General features: G+C 33.3%; 1 protein-coding gene across 3 annotated transcripts in view; it reads left to right on the forward strand.

The window, feature by feature from the left end:
• The window catches only part of LOC106105518 (transcription factor SOX-6), a 216112-nt gene that overhangs the window by 141570 nt on the left and 49360 nt on the right, over positions 1-25182 (forward strand). For all 3 annotated transcript variants that reach the window (XM_013285881.1, XM_013285884.1, XM_013285883.1), the window contains one exon: positions 8989-9534. In XM_013285881.1, coding sequence (XP_013141335.1) covers positions 8993-9534 — 542 coding nt within the window. In that variant the 5' untranslated portion in view covers positions 8989-8992. The remainder of the gene's footprint in view (positions 1-8988; positions 9535-25182) is intronic.

Here is a 25182-nt window from a genome sequence, read left to right on the forward strand (position 1 = left end):
GGACACTAGTATCTTTTTTCGGAAATAAATGACACATACAGAAATTTCATTTATGACATTAATATTTGTCTCTGTATGTAAAAACGCATATTCGAATTGTTGATATGAAAAGCATAAATAACACTATAAAATACTTTTCAACTACGACGTAAAATTCGTGGTACACTACAAAATTAACACAAACAAGTTGCAAACAACATTACTAAAGCAAACAAGTTAACTCATAACATACTTCTACTTTTACTGTTCCTATTTATGTGGCGCTTAAATTTTTATGTACTACATAATGTTATGTAAAACATAACAAACATACATTTCGTATTTATGTTAGGTAGATATCGAGTTATTCCTGGCATTTTTATCATATTACGTTCAACCAACAATTTCGTATACTGTTAGGAGAGTGTATGACATGAACACAATGTGTGTATTGAAAAAACTCAAAAACTACTGAAACGATTTCAAAAATTCTGCACTATTAAAAAGCTATATATTTATTGAGTAACAAAGGCCGTCTTTTTACTATTTTTTTTTAATATACGCAGGCGAAGTTGCGAGTGAGCAATATACTGCATTTTTATTTACTTTTAAATCGTACAAAATACTGTTCGAAGTACAACTTAATTTTACTTATAAGTCATGTCGAAGTGTTCACTAAACCTTTGGGGTCGGTCGGATGTCGGGGTCCGAGATGCTGACACAATAAGTGTCCGGCGATCCCATGGGTCGCTTCTATGTCCAGTCCCCTTCGATATCCCAAGATAGAATTGATGTACGAAATCGTCTGAGTATGGATATGACCACACAAAAGTAATAGTGGAAAGAAAATGTTATATTTGTAAATGTAATCCGTTTTACTCTTCTTAGCGTTAACCAATTTCTAATAAATGTCAAGAAAATAAAAGTATTATTATAATGCATTCTTTAATTTTGTGTTTATCTCAATTTGAAAACGTCCTAATGTAACATAATATTTCTTAAAATTAAATATTACCAAATGAACATATCTAACGGTAAGTGTGTGTTCGTACATCTGTGTTCGCAGACTGGTCGCACTAAATACCCTTGAGATTAGACAATAATTCCACTAAGCGTCTGTTATGTCTTCTGAATGCCGAATTCAAGCTCCTTGCATCTTCTTAGACTGCATTTCAATTAAGATTATTGCTTCGATGCAATATTACTTCAATAATCCCTTGTTTGATGTCCTCGTGTAGCGTTGATTAAAGTGAATCTGTTATGCATAAGTTTTGGGTCTCTATTTTGTAAAGTTTAAATTGATAGAGTGTGTTCAATTGGTGTTTTATGTAGATTTTGAGATGTCAACATAGGTTAAGATAATTGATATTTACACCGACTATAGTTGATTAATTTACAATTCTAATTACTCAAAAGCATCTGCAAATGATCTAGTACTCAAAGATGAATAATAAAATTTGTACTGTGTACTTTATTCATTGACCTCTCGGAATTAACAGAGATAACGTTCACAAAGGGCCGAATTGAAAGGGGGGCACCTTTCACTGATTCGCCACTCTTTAATCTTCCATCGAAACAAAACTTGGGATCGTAACAGGATTGTCTATCTGCCCGTTCATTTACTTAGCAAATTATTCTTTGTCGAACGGAAGAGGAGGCTTTGAATCCATTAATTCTATGATGGGGTCACAAAAGAGGTGGTACGAATTAAAATAATGTATTCTACGACTTCAATGGGGGTACCCTTCGTCCGGTGGCGCTGTTATTACAAGAATAATGTATTTAAATCAGTGTCTGCTTTCAGATGAAGATGTCCCGCTTTGTGAGACCGGCAAAGTGATCACGTACGGATGCCATTAGGATGTGTTTTATGTGCAAATTATAGACCTGCCGTTTTTAAATTTGCTCGAATTTCAACTCGCTCGCTCTCGTGAACAATTCCCGTTCGTTAGAAAGTTTAAATGTGCTGTTTATTATGTGTACACATGTTTTATGCTCGGGTATGTTATGGACCTTTTATTTATTTATTTATGTTGCTTTTGACAAAATAAAGATGAACATACAAATATCAACTTATAAACTTATTTCTTAATGATTATTATTTAATTGAAAATTTCGTTTAATTAATTTTTACGACGTTTTATGTATTGTATCAATTTCCACGGCCACAATATCTATAATAGATAATATTAGATTTATTTGAATAAACGCTACAAATATTACTTATCAAAGTAGACTGAAAATTGGGGATAATGTTTGAATATCGACTGTTTTAATTGAAATTGCGTCACACAAACTAGCATATGAACGGGAAATTAATCCCGACCGACAAAAGGGTTTTGTAGAACTACCCTCTGTTGGCGGATAATTTAAAATATGATCTCCCCATTGCCGAATATTCGAAACAAACATTTCGATGTATTTATTCTGGTGTTTATTTTGAAGCGTAATATGTCGTGTTCCACTTTGATGTCGTGAAATCGCTTCTGTTCTTTGTCAGACGATCAACGAATTACATCTATAAATTGGATCGTTTAATTCTGTATTTTAACATCTTCTATTTTGAATCGAAATTCCTTTGTAGCTGAATCGAGGTTTACTGCTTTACAGTTGTCGCCGGGGTCGCATGGAATTATTGCATATGGTTGGTCGGAGCTTGTTTGGCATGAATGGTTCATTATACTTAGGGATAGTCTGTTCGGGGTACGGATAATATTTGCGATGTACACCATTGTTTATGATTTGGACAATTGTTTGTGTTTCTCTGTCAAAGGATGTGCACTTGTTTGTTTTGCGAGGTTACTTTGAGGGGAGTTGAGTCGAATAAACAATGCGACATTAATCGTTTATCATAAAAGACATTGAGTTTTAGGGAAAGAAATACAATATAAATATAGAAATAAGTTACAAGTAGATCATCGAATGTGAGGTTTCAGATGCAATAGTAAATGATACGCATGAATTAGTTAATAATATACGTACTCGGTCAAGTTTTGTACAACAGCGCAATACCTTTGAGTGAGTTTTCCCTCGGCTTTAGCTATACTCCAACAAAATTCTTCCATCGAAAGCGTTCCTTTGCGGGCAACGGAGCGACGCTGTAGAGGCATCTCGACTTCAACGCGACTCTTATTTTCATGTTCAACTATGAACCTTGCTATTTTGTTGTTACTGTTTTCGATCACGAGTGCTTTTAGTGCAAAACGTACCGTGTGACTTTGTGCTGGGGATAACAAATGCATTTGCATTTTTAAGGTAAAAGCCTCAAATAAATAATGAAAGAATATGACCACTGTAATGTTAACCTCCGTTATCTTCGGAAAATATGAAAACTTACGTTAACTATCAAAAAACGTAAATGTAACTAACTATTCGGTTAGTAAAAAAGTTTTTTACTATTGAAATAGTATTTTATTCGGTTAAGTAGGCAATTTTACGAAATGCAATAAGCAATCAGTTTATTTTAATGTGCGTATTATTTTTATTTTATACACTGATACTAAGGTTTTATTTCGCTACTGTTTCTATAACTGTTGATATAGAAACAGTAGCTATGTAGTAGTTGATATGTCTAAATCAACGTAAGACTTCATCAGAACAATAGAGCTAAATACAGCAAGGTGAAATTTTCCTGCCTTTCCCTAAACAAGAGGGTCTGATGAGTATAATAAGGTATTGTGCCCCGTCCTTAGGTCACTGCAGCGAACAAAATTGTAAGCGATGAAAACAATTCGGAGAAAATTTCGCATATAAATATCTGAATTAATTTTTAGCTCATAATTACGCCGAGTATGTATTTCTTTCATATTATTTAATAAATAACTATGATCTAATTAACGAATCTAATATCATACCTCCCTAAAAATTAGGGCTTCACATGTACGAATCACCCTCTAGTTAAGCAATTCAATAAAAAAAAAAAACATATCAATCCGAGGTGATTACATTAATCAAATATTAACGCACTGTTGAGTACGTCATATCCAACTTAATAATTTCGTACTCAGAGGCCCAATTCAAACTAAGGGTTCAATTTTACTTGAGTTTCAGAAGTCAAAGTTTAAGCGCTAAGCTGTCATTACCTGAAAAATTGCACAAAAGATATTAATGCGCCGGCGGTGTATAACAATGGTGCTTACGGGTGATTGGCGCATTGTCCACGCTATATTAACTGTATTGTTTGCGACGAAATAATCATAATGTCGTCATTACCCTCCGAGGGACGACGGAGGTCGGCTAACTAGGTATGGAGACGGCTCTATAAAATAAAAAGTTATTGCTTAACTATGAATTTAATGAAATTTTATTTGAAAAGGATGCATTTATGATTACTATTTATTACAATGATTAGTTAATATTCAAAGCAAATAAATAGTAAAGACGTTTTTAAGTTCGTTTCTAGAAAAATCAATATCAAACAGTTAAGCCTTACTAATCGTGTCTGTTTTATAATGACTTGCAATCATATACCTTGTACTTCTTTATTTTTAACATAAAATGCGTATTATTTAAGAAAATGGAAGAATTTTTATCCATATTTCCGTAGCCGGTATCCACTTGGTACACTTTGTCGCGCACCCGATGGGTAATTTCCCCCATTGTCAATCACAAGAAAGTCTACGAACAATGCTGACTTTTTTATTTACTAGATGTGGTAACGTTTTTTTCAATTTCTGTAAAATTAAATACAATAAAATTTTAGTTTGCAATTTTCATCTACATCTCTGAACTTTACTATGACCTGTAATTAATCTTTTATAAAAAAAAAACAAATGTTATAAAAACGGCTTTAATTTAATAAATGACAGTGCATTATTAAACAATTGTTTATTTTTATTTTTATAGAAATTCGTTGACGCATCTAGTAATCCATGAATGTATTCACTGGTAACCTTATAACTTGCACAATATATAAATAAATTAGGTGAGGGAGTTTTCTTGTAATTTTCCGCCGATAATTCCACCTCCCTTTGGCGTGTTCAATGGATGCCAATTGTGCAAATGGTATGCTGTTCTGACATGTCATTTCATATATTATTCTTTTGAGATTTAATGCGTTTTGCTCTAAAGGTAAGAACGGAAAGAAGTGCTCGATCTTCGTGTAAAATATTTTATAAGTTCAAATGAAAACAAGAGTTTAAAGTAAACTAAAGAATATAACGATTAAATTCAATTTATAAAAGACCAAGAAATTCTATTCCAGCTTATTGTGAATAAACTTATTATTCAATAGAATAATTCAGTTACTGGCACTCGAGAGTTTCTTCCAGGTTTTTTTCTTAAGGAAAAGAAATGCTTTCGCGTCCCTCATCGAATTACTGTCGCCTCACAATATTTCTATTAAATTTTTATTTTTCATTGTACTGCGAACGAACATTGAGTGTTTTATTTGCTTATTTGATCGGAACATCTTATTTTACGCTTTCAAACGTTGAAAATCTTGAAACAAATAATATTTTATACTCGATATTTTTTAACTATGTTGTGAAATTGCAGAATTCCAAATAGATTAAATGTCAGACATCCAAAGGTCTTTAATAACGTAATTAGTTTTACGAAGACGGAGCATTTCTAACGTTTAGGCTTTCGAATTATCTAAGACGGGTCGTAGGCAATTTCCTTCAACTAATAGATTGGAAACTAGAGATTCGTCACGATTACTTGGACCTTCCGAACGACCGTCTCTGATTGATTCCTAAACGAATACACATGTTAATATCTTGTATAAATTAAACGATGAAATATCAATCATTAAATAGGTCTTTCGATTGATGACAATAGAGTTCATTATCAGGTGTATTAAAATATCAAATGTGTTAAAGATAGATTTGTTTGAATAGGCTCCGGAACTACTGAACCAATATCATTTTTTCAGCATTAGCAATGTACATTATTAATGAGTACTATAGGCTATATTTTACAACAAAGGGAAGCATTTATATGACAGAAAAGATATCAAACATTTATTATTTGCCACCTATGCAAAGCTAGGGCGGATTGATTTTGTTATCTTACTTCCATGTCTTACACTATTCTTATTAAGCTCAACGCTTGTGCTAGGACATGATTCACGGCAATAGTCGAATGGCGACTCGAACTCACGACTATGTGTTCGATTTTCTTTACAACTAGGCTATTGACTAAATGTTATACATTTTTATAATAATAGGTTATAACTGTTATTAATAACACAAATTCAATTAGTAACTTAATATATGTTCGTATGTTCATCATTCACTTCACAAGATTTCTCTGTACTCGCAAACTTCAATAAGGAACGCAGTAAATGAATATCCATTTTGCACTTGACAATAATAACTTTGAAACTGATTTATAGAAACGATTTGCGATTGTATTCACGTCATTCTATCCCTCAATAGTTTGTTTCAAACCTGCAATGTTATTAGATCCCGTGTTTATACGATTTTGCACCTTATTGCTTTAGCTCAAAGGATGTTTAGAGTGTATCAATGAAGTGTGAATTGTAACTATTAATTTCCTTTCCATTACAGTCACAATAACATCACGCGGTGACGAGAACAATATGGCCGTGTTGGCGGGAAAATTGTCAAGTCAATTACTTTCAGAAAATTGGTTTAGAAGCGAAGATTTCTTGGCGATATTGATTTTTAAATTATTTTATACTTAACAATCACATAATTAACAATTTAAAAAGTATAATATAGTGTGTTTATAAATAAAAAATTATAACATATAATATTGCAATAGTAAACCATTTCCTTTAGACTACTTTAAAAGATTATCTAAGGAATATTTAAGTGAAATGTGAATGTTTTTATGGTCGACTACATGTAGATAGTCTATGAAAAACATATAGGGTAATAATAACGTTTTTTTTTTTTGCGGCTGGTCGTAATCGCAGGCAAATTCTAGTGTCTATGTTTGATGTAATTTGACTTTTTTAACCTTCGAAGTAATATTCAAAATTTGATTGAATTTAAAGACGCGTTCAGTTCAGAAATAGTTCAATGGGGCACAGCTGATTTCAATTTTGCGACGCAGGGGACGCCAAGTGGGACAATGGCGTAACAGAATTGTAAGCAAATTGTTTTTGTTAAACGAAACGCATCGAGGGGTGGATTGTTGACTGTGTCAACTGGAAAATATGATTTATTAATAGTTAATAACGTTAATAACGAATTTATAATAACACAAGTTGAATAAAATAACTTCCATCTAGTTATTGTTACTAATTTGCTTGTAGATTCGTTCGTTTTAAATTTTTTTTGAATTAGAAAGTTAAAACACTCTGTATTAAAATCTCTTCCAATTTAACCTCCTATATCCTTATTTAATTTTAATAGAGATTTTTCTTACGTCCGTTGTCGTCCTCGGGGTGTAGAGATAAAAAAATATATTATTAATATGAAATGTGTGGTATCTGGAAACGGCAATAATATCGCCGATGCAAGGAATTCTATAACGAGCCAGTTGTCTGTTGAAAGCAAACTGGACAAATTAGTTTACCGTCGAAGAGTTACGAAGAAACCATTTTAAAAGACAAATATAAAACTGCAAGATTTTAATTTATTTTTATAATATTTGTAGTTTTGAACACTGAAAATTATGGTTGCCGACATGAATGAAATATAGATAGGTAGAATTAAATTATTGATTATTAACTTTGATTAAATGTATTATAGATATGGCAATTATTATGAGAAGAAATAAGATTTTCTGTTTCGATGAAGTACTAGTACGTTTAAATACATTGCGTGTATAAAAAACTATTAACTTCTGTTTATTATTTCCATAATAAAAAGATATATTTTACATGCGATTTATCATTCGAAAGCAATGGTAAATTTATGTATTGGCGTATCCATTTTATTAATATTCGTACATCGGTAACATCGATCGCCTTTTTCGAAGAGTGTAGTAACATGGGCCTCTCAGTGTTACAGTGACTTATTTTGACAACAATATAACATTAATAACAACTGACTTCTTTCATGATGGTTGATTTTTTATTTAGTGTCTTAATTACAGTGCAATAGAGGAAGATTTGGTGTTTATGTACTTGTTTTTTTGGACTAAATTAAATATCTCCGAGAAAACATTTTAAACAGAAGATAAAATTTGTATTGTAATTCTGTGTTAAAAAATGTCTTTAATCAAAGCAGTAACTAATAGTCCTAGGTCCTACGCTGAAGATTGTCTAAATATTAATAAAACCAGTAAAAGCTGTTAAAACTAAGAAATTAAAAATGAAAATATTTTTGAAATATAAACAGAACTGATATTCGTTAAACTCTAAATACGAAACAAAATTAACTCAATGCGCACAACTGAGTCGAACGCAAACAAGCTTCAAAGCAGAAAATCCAGACACTGTCGGAACAAGATATTCGTTTGTTGGCACAACCAATGAACACTTCCTATCCAGATCTCTGCGATCCTCATGAATTTACAAATGCCACCGTCACTATCCGAATAAACAAACACATAAACACATGGCCGTCTTCAATCACAAGTCTTCGCGGTTGTTACGCACACATTAACAAATCGTGTTAACTCCTCGACTGATTACTAGTTTAATTGGACCCACACACCCTCCTCCGGCCAATACTAATACAGACATTAAAGAGGAATTTCGTGCAGCATCCGGAGATCTCGCATGATTGGACGGTTCACATAGTCTAGCGGACACCTTAAGTCCAAAGGAGGCAGAAACTGCAATTAGTACAATTAGCAGAGCCCAATTAGGTGCTTTAACGAAGCGAGTTTCCTAACTAGTCGGAGAGTTTGGTGACAAATACGACGTTCGACGTCCGACCTGACTTGGTCGTTACGTTTGAGCGTTGTGTTTATGTTTGTTGATATAAATTTACAATCATTGAAGCAACAACTTAGTTTGTTAATAATATTTTAAATTAACACTTTTTAATTTTTATTTTCAAGGCGATAAGAATGAAAACAATTGAGTAACTTTTGCGAATTTGTACTTACTTCATTGTTATTAAGCTTTTATACTTTTTTTGTTCACAGAAACATGTCATCTAAACGAAAATCGCCACCGTCGAAATTGCAAGACGGCTCCGCCGAGACTGAAAAATCCGAAGCCGGCCCGGCTAATCTAGACTTCTCCGACCACCAAGAGTCAGACGACAACGAGCAACAGAACTACTACAAATTCTCACCAAGCTCCTCAACAAGAAGCTCAATCAGTGAGGAAGATCCTTCGAACTTCGAAGACGAGCGACCCACCAAGAAACAACGATTCGAACAATCATTAGACATGACAAACAATCTTCTAGTCCCATCGTCTTTCCTTAGCCTGCACCAAGTCAATGATCTGCAAGCGAGAAGACGCGGCTCCTCTGAATGCAGTAGTCCTGGTGCCGAAGCGAAAGTTTTAGGACTATGCAATAATAACAATTCATTACTGAATCATAATAGTGCGTTACTACTCGCCCCGCCTCATAAGCGGTCGATGGATGATGTTCTGAAGAGATTAACGTCTAAAATGAATAATAGCACGATTAAAGAAGAGAAGCGGCCCACGCCGTCTACTACACCGGTCAAACAAAACAAGTAAGTGAATTCATACATACATCTATTTATTATACCTAATACTTTCATGCTATTACTATAATATTATTATTCCGAAAGTTTAGATGCATGAATGAATGGATGTTTGTTAGAGTTAGTAGCCTAAACGACTGAACGGATTTCGATGAAATTTGGTCTATATGTGGGGGATAGTCTGGAAGAACACATAGGCTACATTTTTTTTTAATTCCACTCGAACGGATTCGTGGGGAAAGCTCGTTAGGTTATAATCTTTAGCGTTTCTATATTGTAATAAATTGACAGATAACCCATTTCAAGATCTTAAAATCCCAAGTAGGGTTGGCGACAGGCAGGCGGGCTGCCGCAAAAAATAGTGCCGAATGTAAAAGTAAGTTGCGCCGACCCTACGGGAGTAGGGTAAGGAGGATATGAACCTATTTCACGATCTTGTTTTGAAAAAAAAAATAGAAATTCTATTGAAAAATAAGATCGTCCTTTGTTTTTATTTTGTTTGGATTATAATGACGCCAGTGTTACTATGTAAGTTAACAACATTGCGTATGATTAGTAATTATCAGCGGTATTAAATAGGCTTGATCTCCAGTCACCTTCATTATTGGCAATTTCCTCTGTCAGTTCATTAATCGAATGTTTTGTTTCGTAAGACTTATCAGCCAGTACGGGAACTATTATTCATTTGATAAAGTTTATTATGAATCTAATTATATTTAAATGTCAATATTATTAAGAACATTTTCATTATTATCGTATACTGCAGACTTTCTTATCTAACGGATTGTATTTTTTAATTTGATAAAGATTTATTGTTTTAATTTAAAAATACGTTTTTTTCAACGATTTAAATTGAACAGTAATAGCAAATAATATCTTGATTTAGGTTAATTTAATAATACATTAGTATATTTTTTTTTCTTCATCAAAACTATAATAAACATACTGGTCATCACGCGATGACGTCATGCTTTAAAAATGAAATAATCCTAATCATCCGAATATGCTCCCATTTTGTCGATTTTATACAATTATTCGACTTTTTTACGGTGACGGAAGACACCGTAATGCAACCTGAACATGTCTGAAATGAAACTCAAAGATATGTGCGAAGTCAACTAACGGGGTCAGCGCGATTGTCACCCCTAACTTGGGTAGGCAGCCCCTCGGCAGGGAATTGTTTGAGCTCACAACGATTACCATCATATAACAGTTACGGAAATTGCAAACTTCCCTAATACATTCTGTTATTGGACGTTACTTTGTAACTGTAGAGCATACATTATTGGCATAGATTCTTGTGCAAGTTTAAATAATTTTGCAACAACGTACACAAACACATCGTTAACCCGCTAATGGGGGGCTGATATTCAAAATAAACCAAAGTCGACACACACCACCAAGATGTTTTACGACTTCCGTCACAAAACGCCAGCGGACAAGCCCCTTAAAGTCAAATATCTATAAAAACCTAGTTAAAGCGGCGCTTAACGCTTTTATAGTTGGCCTGCGGTGGTCCGACTCTTAACATTGTTTTTAATGAGTAATATAATGACCAATTAAATTATGTACCGTATAAGTAACGCATACATGCTTTACTGCAACTTTAGCAGTACACTAAACTTTGTTCTGGTTTTCAAATTGTTCCGCGTCGAGAATTAAATAATTTGTGACATCAGTACTTTAACACTACTTAAACAATGACAAATTTAAAAATACGTTTGAATTAATACAATAAACAATTTACGCAAACGGAAGATAATCTCGCAAGACACTTATTTAGTCTAAGCTTTATCGTAATAAATACATTGCAGTTAATGTCCAATATACTTAGATCTCTAGGCGTAATCCACACAAATTAGCTCCGTTTTATTATAAAATGTTACAAGTATTCGAATAAGAAAAAAATAACAATTATTTAAATTAAGTAATTATTATATTGTATTTATTACATACCTAGCTATTGCCCGCGACTTCGTCCACGCATTATTAGGATAAATAAGTAGCCCATATTATGCCCGTGTAAGTCAGCTACCCTTCAATGAAAGTCTGAATCGGTCCAGCCGTTTCGGACATTAACCGAAACATACGCGGCTTGCGGACAGACAGACATACAGACAAAAAAATGTGATTTTCGTGATCAGCAACGCAAATACATCATCTTAACGAATTTCTTTTGGTATTACAAAAAGACACTCCAATTCTATTATATATATGGGTTTTTAATATTAAATCTGAATTGGTACTCATTTTGTAAGAGCTCTTGACACGTTTAACTAAACAAAAGGTTTGATCCAATCGACAAATGATTACGAGGACGTCGTTTTAACCTTATCAGAGGTCATTATAATTTGGTCGCAGCTCACAATAAAATTAGATATAGATAATATTTAATAATAGAGACGATAATTGTACGGGTTAAGGCGGTGTCAAGCGCGAACTATGTCAATATTTGTATTTACGTGCTCTCTGTATCACAGAAGAGTGCTTATCTCTGTAATTAATAGCTTTTGTTGATGATAATAATTGTTGTTGCGGATGCAAGGCAGTTACTATGGGGCACTTTATTTCGTTCGTTACGTTATCTTATATTTTTATTTCAAGAAAAATTATGAAAGTTAAAATGTGGCGCAACTCCACTCCGCAGATTGTGTCAGTAATCACAATATGTACATAACTCTGTTCGAGACGGTAAGATACGATGTATGTAAACAAAAAAAGTCTTTAGTGGTGATCCCGAATTGATCGGCTTTTGCTCAAATTGAATCATTACTTTCTGCCTTTTTTTTCTCGCTGGGAAAATGCATTTACGCATCCCCCTTACTTTCTGCCCTAAGACAAGGTACATTTGTAACTATAATATACTAGCTTTCGCCCGCTACTCCGTCCGCGTGTAATTAAAAAAAACAAAAGCAAGTAGCCTATGTGTTCTTCCAAACTATCCTCTACATCTATGACAAATTTCATCAAAATCCGTTCAGCAGTTTAGGCTACAAACTCTGACAATCATCCATCCATCCATCTAAACTTTCGCATTTATAATATTAGTCAGATTTCGTTTGTTTTCAATCAACTTCACATCGACAGTGAATTTGGGCACTGCTTTTTGGAACACGTAAGTACCTATAAATATCTTATTTCAACTATATTGAAGTACTAGCTGTTCCCGTGCGGCTTCATCCGCATGAAATTATAAAAAAAATATTTTATTGTTTACATTTGTCAAATTATCAATAGCAAATGTCAAAATGACATGACATTACAAACCTTTGACATCTTGCTTCCTTGATGTTGGCAGCAACTTATGGTCTCTTTCCCACATTAAGGTTTCTATCCAAAATATTTACCCCTAAGTTTAATGGCGTGTAAATATATAGCCTAAAACTGACGTTAGTGTAGGGCTTTTCATTAAAGAGAGATAATTCAAAAATATGCCGTAATTGCTAAAATCTTAGGCAACAAAGAAGTGTGTGTTTACGGTTTATTATAATAGTATATAAAACTCAGACCAATATCATAGTTGGAAAGTTAGTAATTTTGCAACCGAGTTACCGACTCCATCCAAACTTCGCAATACAAATTCAATGAGTAATTACACAATTACATTCCGCAAATCAATGGCGTATAATTAAAGATAAAGCCATCAGCCGTCTGTTCCCTAACAAAAGATCTTAATACCCTTTCTCGGGGTTTTGGAATATTAAGACAAATGCTGGGGCTATTGTGCCGCTGGCGTTGTACTAATTAATCGCTGTGTTAATCGCCATCGCCTCAGATTAAGACGTGAACGCGTAATGTGCCTCAATCCATCTCAGTTATGGCTGTGTCGAGCATGTATTAAGTGTTGGTCTAAGTGAAAAGCGGAAACGGTGATAAATAATCAAGATGCTTTTATTTAGCTTATGGTTTTCAATGAAACTAAATCAATGTTTGAAGTATAAATTTCGCAGTAATAATGCTTATTTCGTAATATTGCTTGAAAAAAACAACATTAAGTAATTTAGTAGATTTGGAAGTTCCCTATTTGATAATATTTAAATGCACATAATATTCGTTGTTAAATAAGTCCAAAATGCATTGTTAAGTGTGGTATATATGAGGGTATCTCACACTATTCTACATTACATTAAGTTGTTTTGATTTTTTTTTAACAATTGCGAACTAAATATTTTTGGAAATTATAAGTATTTGTATTTTATAACTTGGACCCCACACCTTAAGCCGGCCGGCAACAATGGAACAAACCGTAATTTGTATAGTGATAAATATTTTTGAAAGCACAATATAAGTATTCGAAATTATGAGAGGCTGGCAACATTAGTTAATGTGAATATCATATTTATTATTGTTATGAGCGATCACCTCCGGCTTTTTAAGCTGTGTTTAAAACAATGCATTCGACAATAAATAATGGTTTTTTGCGAACAATGATTACTTTAATTAATCTTTTTGTAAGTATTCAGTCTGTGTTCTATATGTTATACGTAGTAAGGTATGTAGGGTTGTGGCTTGATCAAATAAAAATAAACTCGTTATTTATCGCTACTTTTAATATTTACACCCTTTTCCAAAAAACACATCATACATCGTTGTTCCTCTTTTTTCCCCTGACTCTAAAACTAATTAAAACCAACGTCAAAATGTGAAATTCGAAATCAATTAAAAAGAAAACATATAACTTCCTTATCCTACAGGTTTTTATATTTTATACAAGAAAAAGTTTAAAAAAAGAGAGAAATTAGGTTGTTCATTTAATCCAATAAGATAATTCTCAGATTTTAAGCCATAAAAAACAAATTGATTTTCATAATTATGTTCTTAATGTATTAATTAAAATTGTCGCTCCCTACGTAAACTTATGTAACTGCTAAAGCCCTTTTTACTATAATTTCACGTTTCCTACTACAGTTGCAATCTCATTATTTATACGTAAAGAAGCAATTGCAAATACCTTTCTAAATACTGTGATATCTAAATGTTAACACAAATGACTACTTGCAACATACAATTCATGTTTTCAGTTATTAATAAATATGTCATGGCAATTGCTAATTATAGTTGTTGCAAGTTAATGTAAAAAAGACATTTGATATTCAACATCACTACAGAATCGAGATAATTGTGAAATTATAATTGAAAAAGAAAATATGTTATAGAATTAATAAGTCACCGACAGATTATTAATTGTGCCCGTTTGTGATTTGCCTATTCAAATTTAAAACGTTTCATCGTGAGAGGTCCTTACTGATTGATTAATTCTGAATTACGTGAGGTTATTTGATTCATGCAGTTTGTATTGACATAACTATGTCCCAACTGGGTGTAAATTCTAAAATTAGCTCTTGTGATTTGTAAACCCGTTGTATTCTATAATGATGAATATTGTCAAGGAGATGACCGAGACGGAGACAATAGACAAGGCGTTCAAACAATGATCCTTTGTGATCAACAATGATGCTTTATGACCAATAACAATGTCGCATTCTGCAGATTTGCCTCACACATGGACAGCCTTTGTATTAAATGGAATTGTCTGTTTAAATTGATATTTTATGTTTATTGAATATTAAGTGAAACGATGGTTACATCATATACTGGACGTAAAAGTTTGTGGATAATTATAAAGTCCTATTGTCTGGATCCTATAGCCTAGTCACCCTAACTTAGGGTAGGCTTCGAGCCCCTCGGTGGGGAGGTATAGTGAGCTGGTGATGATGATGATGATTGTCTGGATACAAAAAATAACAATTTTAATACATAATCTATACTTGATATTATACAGAGAAAGATTTGTTTTTTTGTATGTATTGAAATGACTCAAAAACTACTGGGTCGATTTCAAAAATTCTCACACTATTAAAAAGCTACGTTACTGGTTAGCAACATAGGCTACATTATTTAATTTGACGCGTGCGAAGTCGCGAGCTAAAGCTTGTTAGTTATAATTTGAAAATGAAGGTCTGATTATTAACTAGGTTTTCTTGCATATTGATATTACCATAGTTAGGAGAAGATTCATCTTTATGCATGTAAATTTACTCGGTTACTGAAAGGTTACCTATTCTTTCTGAAGTTACTCCTTGCATATTTAATTTCGTTAAAAAAGATTATCCAAAAACTTTCTGAGTTTAAACATGGAACGCTTTGGTTTTTTTTTCCATGGTTATATAGTTATCATTTTATCTGTCAATACAAACATTATTTGGGATTCGAGAAAGCAATTTAATTATCTTTGTAGCTTATAAAACAACAATTATAAATGTTTAGAGTAGAATATCTATATCGCAGTTTTTAGAACGCAGAACTACGAAATAATTAAACCATATCAATAGAAATAATCAAAATACACAGTTGTTTAGTAGAAAATTTCAAAAGCACTCAAATGCAAATACTATTTTACACTAACTGACGGTTATTAACATAACGTGTACAAAGCTATTCCACAATAATATTCCAGCTTATAACAGTGAATGGTGACTGTTTGTTAAATACATTTCATTTCACAAAATAAACAGTAAATTTACATGTACAGTCGCGGTAATCCGCAGTGATCAACTTAGAAAAAAGTGTCTTGGTCTTTCCAACGACATGAACTTCACCTCTTCTGTTATTCCAATTAGATAGTAGTGAATTGTGCAAACGACAGGAAAGTAATAAAAAGCTATTAGGTACACGCTGACCATTTAAAAGCGGTCACACGGTTAACTGTACAGTTCAACTGATAGTACAAATTTTGCCTACACGCCCACATGTTCAATTTTAACTAAACACTTGCACTCATCAGTTAATAAAACGTTTGTAGCTGACTTTAATATCTATTTATAATACCTTTATATAACAACTATAATTATAAATGCGAAAGTAAATGGATGGATGGACGGATATTTGTTAGAGTTTGTAGCCTAAACTACCAACGGATTTAGATGAAATTTCGTACAGAGGTAGAAGATAGTCTGGAAGAACACATAGGCACTTTTATTTTTTGAATTCCACGCGGTTTCCAATATTTCCCAATTTCCAATATCCACAGTTTCCAATATTAACGTGTATATATAAACTTAGAAATTTATTCAATTCAATGCTTACTAGGTCAAACTGTTTTTATTTGTATTATCTAGGCGTTAAGTTTAAAGCATAGGGTAACCAGATGGGCTGGATCCTAAGGCACCAGAGCCGGCCGTGCGCGAGATGGTCAGACGAGATCGCGGCTGTGACGGGATGTGGCGAAGGACAGAGAGTACTGGTCAAAATTGGATGAGGCATTTACCCTTCAGGGATCCATACAAGCAATATAAATAAAAAAGTAATATATAAACCTGTAATAAAACAAAATGTAATTGTATGGAATGTATATAAAGCTAAATAAATAAATTTTAACGTTTAATATAGAAACGAAATTATTGACGCTCCTCATATAGTCAATCCATATAAAACTTGGACAGATGGTAAATTATTCGCGCTCTTAGACTTAGATCATTAGTTAGTGTCGACCATCACAATGGCTAGTCCTTAATTAGTATTCAAAGATAAACTAAACGATTCCTACACAATAGAGCATAGCGAATACTATGCAATAACTGTTAACAAGTTACGGACCTACTTTGTCTTATGATAAAATTCTTTAACGTTTGTTATATGTGAAATAATTGACAAATTTCACAAAAATATCGAATGTGTTTTGAATCTCATACGTTTAGTAATTTTTGCAAGAAGAAAAATATAAGATTTTATTAAAAGAATATGTTAGTTAAGTGTGAATAATTATTTCAATATGGACGACAATTTAGTGACATCTCTCGTATTGAATCGAGTTCGAACAATTTGTCATGCAAATCTAGTCAAGTACTTATTAGCAATTAATGCAGAAATATAATTATGTTGTGAAAAAAAAATGGTTTACTCTAATGTTAAACCATAAATAACTTATTAGAAGTCCGTTTATATCATAAAATTGACTGCACCGAGTAATAGTCCCAATCATGTTTTCCGTTGCGGCAATAGAGCAGAAAATGTAATGACTCCTCATTCCAAGACGTTATGTAAGCTCAGTATCCGCTGCCTGCTTTTGACTAAAGATAGTAACTTTACCTGTTCGATTCAATGATTCGACTGCGTAACGAATTATGCCTATTGCAATACTATTACATTGCAAAAGAGCATTTTGTGTCTACGGTTTCCCGCCTTCATCATTTGAAATTGGAATGCAGCGTTAAGCGCAGCCCGGTGATTGGCTCATACAATATTCAGGGCGGCCAATCGCAGCGCGCCTGTGTCGCCAGTGCATCAAAAATTCTATCTGAATATACCGCCAGTGTGGCGAGCACTAAAAATGATAATGCCCTAACATGGACAGCCATACAATTTGAAATGAAGAATTCATGCAATATACTCCGCGTTTACATTTCGTATGTATTTTTATCGATAGCACTGAATTGGACGGAACCGGTCCATTTTATTTATTGAGGTGATATTCATAGTACGTTTATGACGCGATTCTTGCAGAACGATTTTTTATTACGACTCGTGCAACTGGTCTACTCGAACGTATGGCGAAGTGAATTTATATGAACTTTAAAACGTATTTTAAATCGGATTTTTATTGATTTTACTTCAAATTCTTTACAATATTAGCTTATTTTTTTAAGACTCTTAATTTTAATCTAATAACAATCAGGATTTATTACGATTTGAAATTTATTTTACAATGAATTTTAAAAAGATCCTCCATACCTTTCAGGAGATTTTCCCTAACACAACATCGTGAATAAACCTTTCAATTTCCGAACGTCAAAGCGGGTTTTCTTTCTGACCTTAACCTGATTTAAAATGCTATCAGTAGGCCCCCGGGTCGGTGCTTCACTCCTGTCGCGGCCTCAATAAAAACGCAAAGACATGACGGACGACGGCGGCGACTGCCTTTTAAAATAATAATGAGTGCATTGTTGACCGAAAGAATAGTATGGATAAGACATTTTCATACGCGAATTTTCTTTAAGTTGATATCAGTTTGACTTTTTTTTGGGCAGATTAACTTGTGTTTTTGCCTCATTATATAAAAATTCACCAACGCGCACTTGGCCAGCGTGGTTGACTATGGCCTAGTCACCCCATATTAGGGTCGGCTCCGAGCCCCTCGGTGGGGACGTATAGTGAGCTGGTGATGATGATGATGATGATATAAAAATTAAATCTGACGTTTGCCTCAGTTTTCTATTTGTAGTTATTATCAGTTTTTAAAATATGGGACATTGTATGCGACACCATATAACATTTTTAGATTATATATTCCTTTAATTTGTATTACATCTTTTCGTTCGGGTCATAAAGCAAGTTTAAATGTAGACAGATATTGACACTAACGATGTTATTGTTTTTATAATTTACAATTTAAAAATAAATGAATTGTCGTATCCACACTAATCGAGAAGACGTCTCGCGAGGGGCAAACAAGATGAATAACCCTAGCGAGTTACCGTTGCGTCGCCGGCGTTAAGGGATTTTTTATTGTTGGCCACAAATTGTGTCGGCGCGCGGCAGCCCTTGCTCTTGCATACTTTATGGTGTAGTCCCACGTTACCTCATATGATGGCCCAAGCATATGCAACGTATGCGCTTAACTATACGGAACAAGATACTGTTTTTCATCGATACTCAAATATTAAAGAAATAAAATATTTTCGAAGGTAAAATCAATATCTGAAATTATGGACGTAACAAAACTATTTAACCGCCATAACTGTATAATATTTACATAATATATTTCTGTTGCTTTAACATACAAAGTTTACTGATATGCAACTTAATTTTATACGAATTAGAATGAATACCGGACTAGAGGTACACTAAAATTAAAATAATGTACAATTTCAATATTAGCCATAAGCTTTAATTACCAATTTCTTTGTTGTATCTTCATTACTACAAAGGTATGGAATTTGATCATTAAGTCATTATTAATTAACTTGGGGAGACCACAAAAAGCTAATTTAAAAATAAAATTATGCAAGCGAAATCAATCTCTCGTATCCGATTAATTGACAATTTTCTCGACCGAGGAAAAAAATACTTAATTATCTTTCCTCAGAGCTCAAAGAAGCCTTGTCAGAGAATAATACATCTTGCAATTATTTTCTCATTTACTTCCTTCTTAGTTGTGAGCCATCAAAAGAACGATTAGAATATTGATCGAAATGAGGGGACGGTGAAGAAAAATCAAAGTCAATTGGCAATGTAAATTGAACTTTCATAAGGACATGTTTCGAGAAATACGTCAGGTGGGCGCGATGCTTTCGATATTGGATCGAAGTTGTTTTTTGTATTTCTTTAAAAGACATCGAAGTTTCGATAACAGGGAAATTTGAAAGCGAAACGAACTTCGTGTTCATTGGCCGATACAGGGTGTTTGATAACTTTTGTAATTTTAATGTCGGTTACGAAAATAGAACGATTGATGCCAATTGGTATGGAAATATTTTTTTTAATTACATTTGAAGTTATATTTCCTCTTTTCCAGACAATGATGTATAAAGCAATTAATTGTTTATTAGTATGTTAACATTTCATGTCATTTTTATGTTAACAATCATGAATATTGCACTATAAATGGTATTAAAAGTCAATAGAGGTGCCATTTTATATTGGTTGTATTTTGTATTTAAAAATCGTATATTATTTAAATGAAAAAAATCTCCATACGTGTTTAGTGCAAACGATAATGTTTGTAATATTATGTCTTATCCCTTCTTGACTGCGTACTAGTAAATCAGACTGTATAATGTCAAAATTCATCGCGCCAGCCGCCCCTGTCGACATCCATTTTAATGACGTCACCCCAGCGCCCTGCGCCCTCCCGCGCCTTGCGCCTAGCGCCCGCTAGACGCAACCCTTCAGAGATTTCTTTGTATTCACGATGCGTGCCACTTGCCTTTTGTTTTCCATCACGTTATAAGCAGGTACTCTGTTTATAGTGACTTATTTACACTAATAAAATGATACAGCTTATGAAATATAGTGTAGCTTATTTTTGGGCATCGCAAATTCTAATAATCTTAGTATAAACCGTTATTCTAATGTAAAACATAGTAAAAACTTAATTATTTACATTTACGATTTTTTCTAAAGTTTTGACAATGAGATACCAATAAATATCTTAGATATATACAAAAAAGTGGACGTAAATACTTAATAAATATTTATGCATATTATCCTTTCAAAGTTAGAAAAAAGTACCTAGTTACGTTACCTCTGTCTATCCATTTAGGTTCAGATAGTCATGAGATATTATTTTGTAATACAGACGTTTATAGAACTTATGATCAAACAACGTACTGCAGTGTTAGTACTATTCAAACATGTACTTAATAAAGTTGTACACTTTAAAACCGTAAAGGGAATTAACTAAAGCGAAGGTAAGTGCAGCGGTGATCCGTGAATCGGAATAATCGAATCGATTCTATCGAAACATCGAGCGATAGTAGATTGCTCTATTAGTCACCCCTGTAAGGGGCTGATGAAGTTACTAGCTAATGTATTGTTTTAGTGGAGAGGATAACCTTTTTATTCTGTCCCTTATATTACCCTCAGTTGTACAAATACAGCGTGACAACCCTAATGATCATTGTTACTCTGTTAAACTGTTATTTGTAATGTGTTTACGTTTTTAACAAAATGAATTGACAGTAACTAACTAACTAAATGAGTTACTAATTTAATATAAAACAAAAGAGTGAGAGAGACAGCTTAAAGCAAAACAACAGAACAGTGGCATTTGCATCTTACTACTCGTATTCTAGTGAATTACTTTTTACTAGTTTTCGTCAATGACACCGCTCGCGTGGAATTAAAAAAATCACAAGTGAATAGCGTATGTGTTCTTCCAGATTATCCTCTACATCTGTACCAAATTTCATTAAAATACGTTTAGATGTTTAGGCTACAAACTCTAACAAACATCCATCTAAACTTCCGCATTTATGATATTAGTGTAATATAATAGTATACTTGCTATTGTATCATCTATTTTAAGAAAATAAAACTAGATAGTGTATGAGAATAGTTAGACAGGTGTGTCCATTTAACTCAAGACGGTAGATTGTTAGTGGCGTCCCAGTGAGCAGGAAAATAAACTACGTTCCCTCAGGCAATGCAACTTAAAAGAGACAACCCTAAGTACTTTTGAACTACATGTTGACTTATTATGTAATATTTTAATTACATTTGAATAATTGTATAACAGTTTACGTGGATGGATGTTTGTTACGAACCACCAGAAATCCTTAACCGATCTCAGTAAAATTCGTCACAGGTGTAGAATGTAGTCTGGTAGAACACGGAGCTAAAAAAAAATATTTTTTTCCGCTCAGAAATCACAGTCAAAAGTTAGGGATTTTTTAGACCTCTAATGATTTATTCTGTGTCATTTTGTTGTCTGATATTTAAGGATTCGTGTGTCTCAGTTTTTCGTTGGTATGAATTCAAGTGTAAAGTAATTTTCGAAAAAAAAAGATTTTTTCGTTTTCAACATCATTAAGGTAATTTTTATAATGAAGGCTTGTATTTGAAAGTGGAACTCGTTTTTCGAACTTTTATTAATTACGAACAGTTAATTATAATTGTGGGATTCTACCCACTTTAAAAGTAGTGTCATCCTGCTCATTATCTTTGATAAGAAAGAGACAAAAATGTTTCAATACAAGTGGCAGTGGAAACGTACTTTAAGATGTGTTACACAAAAAATGATTATGCTAATGAAGAAATAAGACGAAATTATGACATGAATAACATTTAATTAGCTCTCATTATGTTTGGTAGAGAACTGGTCGATGCCCTTTACTTTGACAGGTGAAAGCAGACATGATGTTTGTCTTCTCAGGACATTTAAGTAGTGTAAAATATGAAAGTCACCGGTGCGATTTATTTTACAGTTTGAACTGATTAAAATTATCTAGAGTAAAATGAGGTGGAAACAATTATATTTCAGAGAAATCATTCGGTCAGAGTTAAAGATAATTTAAAATTGCCTGAAGCGATTTTTTTATTGGAGAATGTAAGACAACACGTTGTTTGCACGATTAAAAGGAACTTAAATTTCGTAGAATTGTGGTCTTAACAGCTTGACTGATTATGAAAAGCCCTTTGACATATGATTTGTTTCATATTGCTTCTCAAAGATTTACGTCTCTGTAAGTGTAAAGTCAGACAAATTATTTTGAGTTAATAATGATGGTTTAAAAAAAATCCTTCAGAAATAATTTACAATATTACAATTCACAGGCAATACCAGAGTAATATAGTGTATTAAAAGTCACATTGTAAATGAGAACTCGTTGCGTTTATCTAAAGACGTAAGAAACATATAGACTAGACTTAGGGAACAACATTTTTTCACCGGTAACTTCTTTGAAAGGTATTATGTTAGTTGTCAAGTTTAGAACGCCACCTAGTGTCCTTGTATTGACATGTTGTAAAACATTTAGGGCCTGTCCCATCACTGGCTGATAGCTTAAAAATGACGTCACTGTCAGATAAGGTTCAAAATCCGATATTTCCATCACACGTTTTACACGTTGGATTGTTATCAGGCGATTTACAATTTTGTAGGACAGGCCCATAATAAACTAAACAGTGTCACAAAATAAAACAAACATTTAAATTTTATTTAAAAACACCTATTGGTAATTAATTTTAATGCAAATAAATACACTGACATTGAGGACCTATCTACCTCCCTATTATGTGAAAAATGTCTCAAGTGAATTTTCAAGTCTGCTTCCTCTATATATTTTTTAAATCTATGTCTTTATCCTAAGAAGTGGAGATATAAGTTATATGACAGCGTCTGAGAAGCGCCGAGTCGCAAGTCCGGGCGCTACATTAATAATTCAGCGCATCTTACGATGCATTTGTCTGTGGCGTACAAGCTGCGGGAATATCTTATGATGTCTCACTACGAGTTTGTATGTCAAACAATGTTACTCATATGAAGTAAAGCATATTTGAATATGAATGTGTTCCGGTAAGGAGAAGCCTACAGAGAATCTTGTTACAAAATATGACAGACACATACGTCTGCTTATTAAAGTATGGATGAATTGTGTAAAAGATATGCATAAGAAGTGATTCAGATATGACGGCTGATAGAAACGCATGAAAGAGGATGCTGTGCCGACCCTCCATAAAGACAGAGACAAGCTAATGATTATGATCACTACTCCACTGAGTTTATAGTAGCTGTATAACGCGACTTCTTCTGCGCGTAATTTTAAAAAATCTAGTAATAAACATAGCATTTACTACTCATTGATAATTTAGTTCTGCATTGAAAAAAAGAAATTAAAATTTAGTTTAGATTAGACATACAAAAATACATAACTTCACTCTTTATAATATTATTATAGATTTGTCAGTAATTTTTATTTCACGGTTGATGTTATTAGTAATTACTCAGTAAGCTGTTCCTAGTACGATATTAAAAATATTTCTTCGTGCAAAATATCTTATAATAACAGGCAATTTCGAGTACAAAGAGCTAGTATGTTGTGATATAAGGGTATTATAGTTGAGGGGTGTAACAGCCTCCTTTGTCGGGTTTGCAACCTGTTCACCGCTGCCTCAGAACGGGGTCGCCATGAATTATTTAACAACAGTCATGGACAGCGCGTAGTGTAATTTCGCTTGGCAATTTCACTCTGTATTTGTGCATTCACTGAGGTTTCTTTTGCAAATTTGCGATGTTTAACTGGTTTTTTTTTAATAAAAGTATAGGCGTTAAATTAATCTAGATTATTCTTTATGAAAATAATATGCAAACAGATATCCCAACTATAGTGCAATTCCAAGTTTTCTATGAAAAGAATCATTCTGAATACATTCATGTAATACGCTGATCTTTTTTCCAATTATATCCAACAAAAATGACGTGCATTTTTGATCTGTGCGATCCATAAGCAAATTATCGTTAATGCAAAATCCTCATTCAAAATCCAGCAACCGTCGCTTCCAGCCGTCGTATTTGTGCATATGCATAACACGGAAATGATTTAAAAGGCCCTTTAAATCATATCCGTGCGTGCGTTAATCGAAAATACTGGAAAACATTCGAACAAAAATCAGTTTCAGCGAATTGATATGTACAATGGCATCGATCCTTACAACCCTATTGAAGGTAACACGCGGTTAGATACCGTCTCTATTCAATCCACACTAAATCCCAATTAGTGGTCGACACGTGTTAATAAAACAAAGAGACACCTACTCTAACGTTCACACTTGATGTAACTATACCAATGATAAACCTTCTATGAAACAACGAATGACGTAGCAATTAATAATAAAAGAGTAACGAAATACGCTACAATACATTCAATTTAGTGATACAAAGCAAATCGAATTCTGTTTTTCCGCCGAACAGCAATTTTACACAATGTAATTGGAAGTTGCAATCATTTCGCCTGATTTACGATTACAATACTTTATAGTACACTTAGGGCCTTTCCCACCACTGGCAGATAGAGGGTCAGATAGCTTAAAAATGACGTCACGGTCAGACTAGGGAACAAAATCCAATATTTCCATCACATATTTTACACGTTGAATTATTATCAGACAATTTACCATTTGGTGGGACAGGCCCTTAAAGTTGTATCTACCTAAAACCGA

Source organism: Papilio polytes, unplaced genomic scaffold (genome assembly GCF_000836215.1).
Source record: "Papilio polytes unplaced genomic scaffold, Ppol_1.0 DF822845.1, whole genome shotgun sequence".
Lineage (NCBI taxonomy): Eukaryota > Metazoa > Arthropoda > Insecta > Lepidoptera > Papilionidae > Papilio > Papilio polytes.